General features: G+C 59.5%; 1 protein-coding gene across 1 annotated transcript; it reads left to right on the top strand.

Annotated features, from left to right (window-relative positions):
• The first annotated feature begins 729 nt into the window (after nucleotides 1–729).
• On the top strand, nucleotides 730–6,906 carry R3HCC1L (R3H domain and coiled-coil containing 1-like). The gene is made up of 7 exons (XM_010191530.1): nucleotides 730–1,213; nucleotides 1,817–2,181; nucleotides 5,799–5,974; nucleotides 6,089–6,159; nucleotides 6,273–6,368; nucleotides 6,537–6,677; nucleotides 6,851–6,906. Exons 1-7 carry the CDS (start codon nucleotides 730–732, stop codon nucleotides 6,904–6,906), a joined length of 1,389 nt encoding a protein of 462 aa, XP_010189832.1.
• Nucleotides 6,907–7,834: the final 928 nt, after the last annotated feature.

The following is a 7,834-nucleotide window of genomic DNA, read 5'->3' as shown; positions in this document are numbered from 1 at the left end:
TACCTGACAGCGGCCTATGATGAATCCCCTTAAATGGAGTGGGCAGTGATTAATCACGGGGCCCCAGCCCAGCCCTGCTCTGCCTTCCCCTCAACCGCAGCGCAGCCCCCCACGCCATCCGTCTCCATAAACCCTGCCTGATGCATATTTATAGGGGCAGGGGGGCTTGCGGCATGCCTGCTTCTGCCAAAGATGATGAAAAATAAATCTCTGCCAGGACAGGGCAGCAGGTGAGCGGGGCTATGGCAGCTGTGTCCCCACACTGGGGTGTCCCTTGCCTGGGGTTTGGTTTCTGGTGCTCTGTGGCTGCTGCAAGCTTCTCTGTGGTTTTTAATACGTCACTGGTGCAAAGGGCTCTGTGTCCTGCTTCTGCCGTGGCTGCTGGCCCATGGGGCTGGGGGGTTCTCAGGAAGCAGCCACCAGAGCAGGGCAGATGCCTCAGTGATGCTGGAAGGGTTTCCTTGCTTCCCCCAAGCCCAGTACATCCCACTGAAAGCAGTAGGGCTGTGAGGTGCTCTGGGTGCCAAAACACATCTGCAGAGCCACTTCTGTGGGGACAATGTTTGGGATCCACTACCCATTGCTATGTGCTAGCTGATGTGGGAGTGAGGATGGGTGACAGGCTGGGATCCCAACCCACCGACCCAGGCAGGAGCCGCCCACTGCGGGGCCATAGGGATGCAGGCAGGGCAGTGACACTGTCTCTTCTCAACAGGCAGCAGTGGCACCATGCAGCCGGAGGCGGAGGGCAGCCGCCCGCGCCGCAGGAAGCCCGACATGGCCCTCTACGTGCCCAAAGCGCGGCGGGAGAGATCAGCACAAGTGGCAGGTGACACACTGGCCGGGCATTGCCGGGAGACCGAGAAGCACCGCCTGGTGCAGGACACTTGCCAGGGCAGTGGTGAGGGGCAGAGGCGAATCCCCCATGCCACGATGCAGGTGAGCAGAACAATAAGGAGAGAGACCAAGGTGGATGCCAGCCCAAAGGAGCCACGGGCAGCCCCTGCTGACCACTGCCAGAAGCCAGGAGACATCCGCCCCATTGCACTGAAGAGCTTGGGGGCATCACCCAGTGTGCTGCAGCTGTGCCTGGATCCAACTGCTGCCCAGCCTAGGGATGGGCAGGACAAAGCATCCCATGATGAAGGACTCAAGGAGCTCAGCCACGGCCACCAGATGATGAGGACCAAGCCTGACTCTCCATCCCTACCAGGTGCCCACTCTGGGTCTGCAGAGGCTAGCCCTGAGCCTGGGGGTGACCCCACTAGTCCAACGCCCCCGGCTAGCCCAAAGCCAGCATGTCGAACAGGGCCAGGTGGCATGTCAGAGCCTCTGGGGGGCAGCACCTTGGATCCAGCCGGGGACCTCTCCCAGCACGCTGGAGAGAGTGTCCTGCTGCTGGCAGGGGTGGGTGACCAGGGCACCGTGCCTGGGCTGACGTGGGACGCTGCAGGTCCAAATGCCCAGGGAGAGGAAAGGGAGTCTGGGGGGGTTCTCCTAGCAGGGCAGAGTGAGGGCTGTGCTGCTGGGATGTCAAGAGAGGAAGAGGAAGAGAGGAGGCAGGGAGGCATGGCTGAGCTTGCTGGGGAGAGCGCCTCGAGTGTACCAGGAACTGGCTGTGAAACCGGGTGCTCGAGGGGTGACATGGGTGACGCGCCAGTGCTCCCTGGGGAGAGTACCCCAAGGCAGTACATGGACAGCCCACCCCAGCTCCCACCTGGCAAGGAGGAGAGCACTGCCAGGGCTGGACATCCGAGTAGGGAGGGTGTCCCAGTGCCCACTGTGGAGGGAGTGGGCAGCACTTTTGCCTGCACAGACGGGACTGAGAGTGGCCTGCTGGGTGCTGGCGAGGAGCTGGTGAGCAGTGCGTGGGAGGGGGCACCCACAGAGAGCCATGAGCCCCTGCCACCCCTGGAGCTGCTGTGCCGTGGCGTGGAGGGACTCTCGCCCACAGCCTGGGCCAAGGAGCAAATGGGGGCAAGCGAAGACGTGGGTTTGCTGCAGCAGTGCCAGTGCGGCCAGGAGGCAGAGGAGGTAGAGGAAGATCTCTGCAGCAGCTCCACAAAGACAGAGGAGGCCAGTGCTGGGACCCCAAGCCAGGCCAGCCCAGGTGCTGAGGAGAGCTGGGACGCGCTGTTCAATGACGACGGGGACTGCCTGGACCCGCGGCTGCTGGAGGAGGTACATCCTGCTAACTGGCGCTTGTGGGGATTTGCAGGGACACGGGGACAGAGGTCCATGGGGTCTGATGTCCCTGTGTTCTCCACGGTGGGTGCACTGGGGGATGGGCTGCACCTGGGGCACATGGCCAGCCTGGCTGTGCTGCCTGCTGTCACCGCCAGCCATCCCTGAGGGCATGAGCTGCCTGCGGTCCGAAACACCTGGAACCTTCACCTTCACCCCAGCTGGTTCCCATCCTGTCCCATGGTGCCAGTGAGGGCTGAGGGAGGTCCTCCCTCGATAGTACATAAAGAGCACCCATTAAAACCTAGTCAAGTGCTGTAAACTGCAACTGCATGCTCATGAAACCAGGGCTGGTGGTAAAGAAATGGGCTGAGACGTACGGGCTCCCGTTGAAATAGCAATGGGATGTTTCCTCAAAACGGCGTCTTCTTAATCAACAGTAGCTCATTACCATCCCCTCCTGCATGCGTGCGGCTGAATTTACTACAATTAGCTGCTTAGTGCCGGGACCCACACCATTTCCCTGCCGTTTGCGAGGAAAGCTCAGCTTCTGCAGCAAAGCTGGATGTCCCTTATTGCATTTTAAATCAGTAGCATCACACTGGTAATTTTCTAAATGACATTAATGTGCCCAAAGTAACAAACAACGCTAATATTGTTGCAGCCAGTGTCCATCCACCCCGGGCTGGAAACAGGATGTGAAGTGGCGGATGGTGCCCGATAACAGCTTCTGGGAAGGGATGAAATTAGAGCATCATTACTGAGGAGCGCTGGTACCCACCTCGTCTGTGAGGCAGTGCTAGGGCTGGCCCTTGCCAAACCTGGCATGGGGCTGGGGCAGGGTGTGGGGCACACTCAAAGGGAGATGTGGAAGTGCTTTGGGTACCATCCCTGCCTGGCTGTGCTCCCTGCAGCTGCGGTCCCCCACTCTCCAGATGGGAGGTTGCGGTGAGTGCCGGTGTGAGGGGGATGGCGCTGCTGCTCTGATGGCAGCTGGCGCACATGGCACTGGCTTTCTGTGGGCTGGCATGGGGAGCACGGCTTTGTCCTCGGGCACAGTGGAGCGGCTGGGGAGGTGATCAGGAAAGACCTGTGTTATGGTGCAGCCCTAGGATGCTGTGGACAAGGTTGTGCTGTGCAGCACCAGGGCAAACTGTGAACAGCTCTGGAGTATCTGCTTTAGCTCCCTTGTGCACCAGCTCTGAGCTAAGTTTGAGCTTACCAGGGAGCTTCCCAAAATGGGTGAATAGGAACCTGAAAAAGGGATTTATGAATTTGCCATCTTCACCCCCCTGCAGGTTCCCATCCCGAGCCTGGTGCTTCCTGAGCCCTTCAAGCTCTCGGCAGGCGGATGTGGCTGCTTAGGGAGAGTGCAGGCTCCTGGGGAAATGGAGCTGCTGTTAATTAACAAAATGGACAAGAAAATTAGTAGTGTTCTTCCTCGTAACCAAATCCTTATGCGCTCCAGATAGCTGGCAGAGAGCAAGATTTATGACGTTCTGCGTGGAGGAGAGATTTCTGATAGGGGACGGCAGGAAAAGACACCGTAGTGAGACCCACTGGCTGGAAGCTGAAACAAGACAAATTCAGAGTAGAAATCATTTTGAACGCAGAGGGTAACGAAGCACTGCGACCATTTCTTTGCGGGCTCGGTGGACTCTCCATCAGCCAGCATGGCAGGGCAGGGGCCATGGTGGGTGTGTGCCGGGACTGCGGTGGGTGGGTGCTGGGGCCGCGGTGGGTGCGTGCTGGTGCACAGCTCCCCTCCAGCTGTGGAGGTGCTCTCCGCAAGTGAGCAGGAGTGTAAGCAAGCAGCCACAGATCCCTCTAACATGCTCTGGCAGGGATGCGTCTTTACAAAGCAGTGAGGTGTGACGGACAGGCTCCATTTCCTGCCTCTTCTGTCCGTCTGCCCATCCATTGGCAGACCCTTCCCAGTGGCGGGTGCCTGCAAGGACTAGGGTCTATACTGTGGCTCTCACTCCCTGCCATGCCCCATGGCACCCATGTGCCCAGGCTGGCAGCATGGGGGGACCTGTTGAGCTGAGCCTGGCTGCCAGACGGCTCCCGTCCCCGCTGTCCCGCCACACTCGGTGATTTGTGAAGGTCAAGGACTGCTCCGGCACTCTGTGCTCCTGCTCTCTAATCATCTTCCTGGCGCCTGGCACTACCCGAGTGCTCTGCTCCCTCAAGCGGCACCACAGGGCTTCATCCTGCCCAAGGACGGCTCCTTTGACTCCCCCGAACGCAAACGGGGTGCTGGATGAGTGTGTTGTCCCACATGGGGTGCACTCCATTAGTGGGTGATGGTGGTGGGGCAAGTAGCTCTGGCGGCAGTGCTATCCTGCCCCGTGAGCTCCATAACTCAGCTCTCCCCTCCACCGGCATCCAGCCACGCTGGCAGTACCCCCTCACCTGCCGTGAATCCATCTTCCCCATAAAATTGTCGGAATGAGCACTTTTTATTGACTGAGCTGGCTGGGATTTATGGATTCTAACCTTCCAGCCGTGGTAGGCTCTGCTACGATCGCTTGGGGGATCAGGCTGGGAACGTGGCTAAGTTATGTACCTGCTCTCCAGCATCGCACAGGCCCCATGCTCTGGGGGGCCCCACACATCCTTAGATGGGGGAGCTGCCACCAACTTTGGGCTGCGCCTGGCCTGTTGTAACTGCTGAAGCAGGGATGTGACTCCCCTCAGCCACCAGCGTGACGTGGTTTGGAAAGCAGAGGTGCAGCAAGCGGGGCCCACTGCTGCAGGGTGGAGGGGAGGGGATGACTGCAGCTCCATGTGGTGACAGTGGGAGATGCTGCCCATGTTCCAAAATGAAGTTTGAAAAAATGGGAGAGGTAGAAACATGCTACAGCCATCATCTTCTAGGGCTGGAAAAAGTGTCCCGCTGTGAGATACTAAATGCGCACAACCCGTTCAGCTTATCAAGAAGAGGCTGAGAAGGGACTTGATTAGCATGAGTAAGTGCCATCATGAGGAGGGGACTGGGGACCAAGAGCTCTTTAATCCAGCAGAGACACAGAACAGGAACTACTGGCTGGAGAGCAAAGCCAGAGAAATTCAAATGAGAAATAAGACGTAACGTTTTAGCCACACAGGTGATTAACCACCAGAACTTGCTCCTTACGGGAGCACTGGCTTTTCCATTGTGGCATCTGGGGTGCCGAGAGGCTGCTGCAGTGCATGTGTTGCAGTTGAAGCATACCAAGCCCTGTGCTTCTGTGTGGCAAACATCAGTCTTTCCTCTTGCCCTTGCTGTCCTGCTCCTTGTTGTTCCCCATTTTGGGTCAGCACGTCACTGTAGAAGGAGGGGTGTGCTTGGGGATGCATGTGCTGTCTCACTGGAGCCATTCCTACTGCGTCCCCAGTGGGACCACAGAGCATGGCAAGTGAAAGGATGCTGGTAATGGGAAAAGCAAGTACGTGTCGTGAGAGCCCCGGTCGATAACTCCTAATATCTCAACACCATGAATCCATCTGCAGTGCTGGGGTGGGGGACAGGGGCCGGACCACTTCCCAGGGAGTGTTTGCCATGGACTGGGAGCTGGTGTGGGGCAGGGTGGGCACAGGTGCTCAGTGCTGTGCCTTTCCCACCCCTGTAGCTCTCAGGGAGTGAGAAGCCCCGGGAGAGCCAGCAGTCGCCCCGCTTCAACTACTACGGGGCTGAGCCTGCTGCACTGGACCTCAGTGATGCCGAACTGCCCCACGTCATCGAGATCTATGATTTTCCCTCGGATTTCCGCACGGAGGACCTGCTGCGTGTCTTCTGCAGCTATCAGTGAGTCTGCCAGCAGTGCCCCATCTCTGGCACTGGGGTCCCCTGCCTGGGCTCTGCTCCAGACCCCTGCCTGCCTGATGTTGATGCCTTGCTGAGCTTCCCTCTTTCTGGCAGGAAAAAAGGCTTTGATATTAAATGGGTGGACGACACGCATGCCCTGGGCATCTTCTCCAGCCCCATAACAGGTACTGCTCCAGCTGGGTATGGGCAGAGGGGAAGGCATCCCTGAGCCTCCTGCAGCTAGATCCTGGGTATGGGCCTGGTCCCACACGCAGACACCGCTGCTCTCTCCCTGCAGCACGTGATGCTCTCAGCACCAAGCACCTGATGGTGAAGACGCGCCCGCTCTCCCAGGGCACCCGTGCCTCTAAATCCAAAGCCAGGGCGTACGCTGGTGAGTGGTGCTGGCTTGTGCCATGGTGCTTGTGCTGCAGCATCTTTATCCCAATGAGTGGGGAGGGATGGGGCAGCCAGGACTTCTCAGCAGTGCCCTGTGGAGCCATGCTGCTGCCCCATCCCTCCTGGGATGCCCCTACTGATGCCCCCATCGCTGCTTACCCAGACTACCTGCAACCAGCCAAGGAGCGCCCCGAAACATCAGCTGCGCTGGCCAGGAGGCTGGTAATTGGTGCCTTGGGGGTACGCAGCAACCAGACGCCAGCCCAGCGAGATGCAGAGCGGAGGAAGCTGCAAGAAGCCCGGGGTGAGATTTGGATGCCAGGAGGGGCTCTGATGTGTGGACACCCACCCATGGATGCCCCTTCTCACAATGGCAGGAGGAGGCTGCACCAGAACGGGCTCCAGCCACGTCCATGGGGAAATGGGTGGCTGTGGAGTGATGGGGATGTGTGGTTGACTCTCCTCTTGTCTCTGCAGAGAGGAAACGCCTGGAGAACAAGCAGCGGGAGGATGCCTGGGAGGGTCGGGACTGAGCTGGGAGGCTGCAACTTCACCCCCACTGGGAAACCCACTGGAGTGCCCAGGCCCCTCTCTGTGGGCAGGCAGGGCACTCTGCATCTTCAGAGCTGGGATGGATCCTGCACTGTGTCCAAAATCACTGGGCTGCTCCGCCGGCAGGGCTGAGCAAGGTGCGCGCAGGCTGGTTGGTGCCATGCAGATGCTGTCGCTGTTGGGCAGCGCTGCCCATCCTGCCCAGGGCAGGACCTCAGTGCTCCCCTCTCCATGGGGAGCTTGGCAGCAAGCACATGGGGCTGTGCAGGGCAGCCCTGGCCACCTGGCAGGGCCTTGCGAGTGAGAGTTTCTGTCCTTGCTAATAAATACCATTTATTTTTATGTGCCTAGCCTGGCTGTGGTTCTCTGTCCTCCTGCATGCCAGCAGGGCTTGTGTGCCAGGAGCTGCTGTGCATGGCCCCTGCCACCATCGGGATATCGACCCCCCCTGGTGGTGGGTGTCCCCGATGGGTGGGTGGGGGACACAGGCAGGAGAGGCTGGGCAGGAATGTGCTGGCAGGGACCTTGTTTACTTCCGCGCAGCAGCTGTGGCCCTGAACAGCAGGGCCCTTGTTGGTGTGCAAGCAGGGCTGTGTTGCTGGCCCTGCACAGGGCTGTGATGTGGCCACGCTGCTGGCCCTGGCGGGCTGGGGGCTTCCTGCCCTGCCCTGGGGCGGAGGCGGGCAGCTGGGACCTGCCTTTGGTTCCTCTGCTTTTGGTCTCTCAGCAACTGAAAGCCAGCCCTGTGTGCCCCAGCACTCCCGCCCTGTAGCCCTGCAAACTCTTGGGGCCACAGTTTGTGGGGGTCCCATGCCCTTCGCAACTTGTGAGGGCAGGAACGATGCTTTTCCACCACCCCTGCCAAGGGTTTGCATGTTTTCGGTCCTGGCTGCCTTGCCCCAGCCTGTG

Source organism: Mesitornis unicolor, unplaced genomic scaffold, assembly GCF_000695765.1.
Source record: "Mesitornis unicolor isolate BGI_N332 unplaced genomic scaffold, ASM69576v1 scaffold33109, whole genome shotgun sequence".
NCBI lineage: Eukaryota > Metazoa > Chordata > Aves > Mesitornithiformes > Mesitornithidae > Mesitornis > Mesitornis unicolor.
This window is presented reverse-complemented; position numbering and strand designations above follow the sequence as displayed.

Bases quoted from the DNA above. Each gene is read 5' to 3' on its own strand.
- R3HCC1L (XM_010191530.1), top strand. From the start codon at position 730: ATGCAGCCGGAGGCGGAGGGCAGCCGCCCGCGCCGCAGGAAGCCCGAC. The intron at 1,214-1,816 runs GTGCCCACTCTG...TTGCCTGCACAG, and splicing joins TGACTCTCCATCCCTACCAG to ACGGGACTGAGAGTGGCCTG. The intron at 6,369-6,536 runs GTGAGTGGTGCT...CTGCTTACCCAG, and splicing joins CAAAGCCAGGGCGTACGCTG to ACTACCTGCAACCAGCCAAG.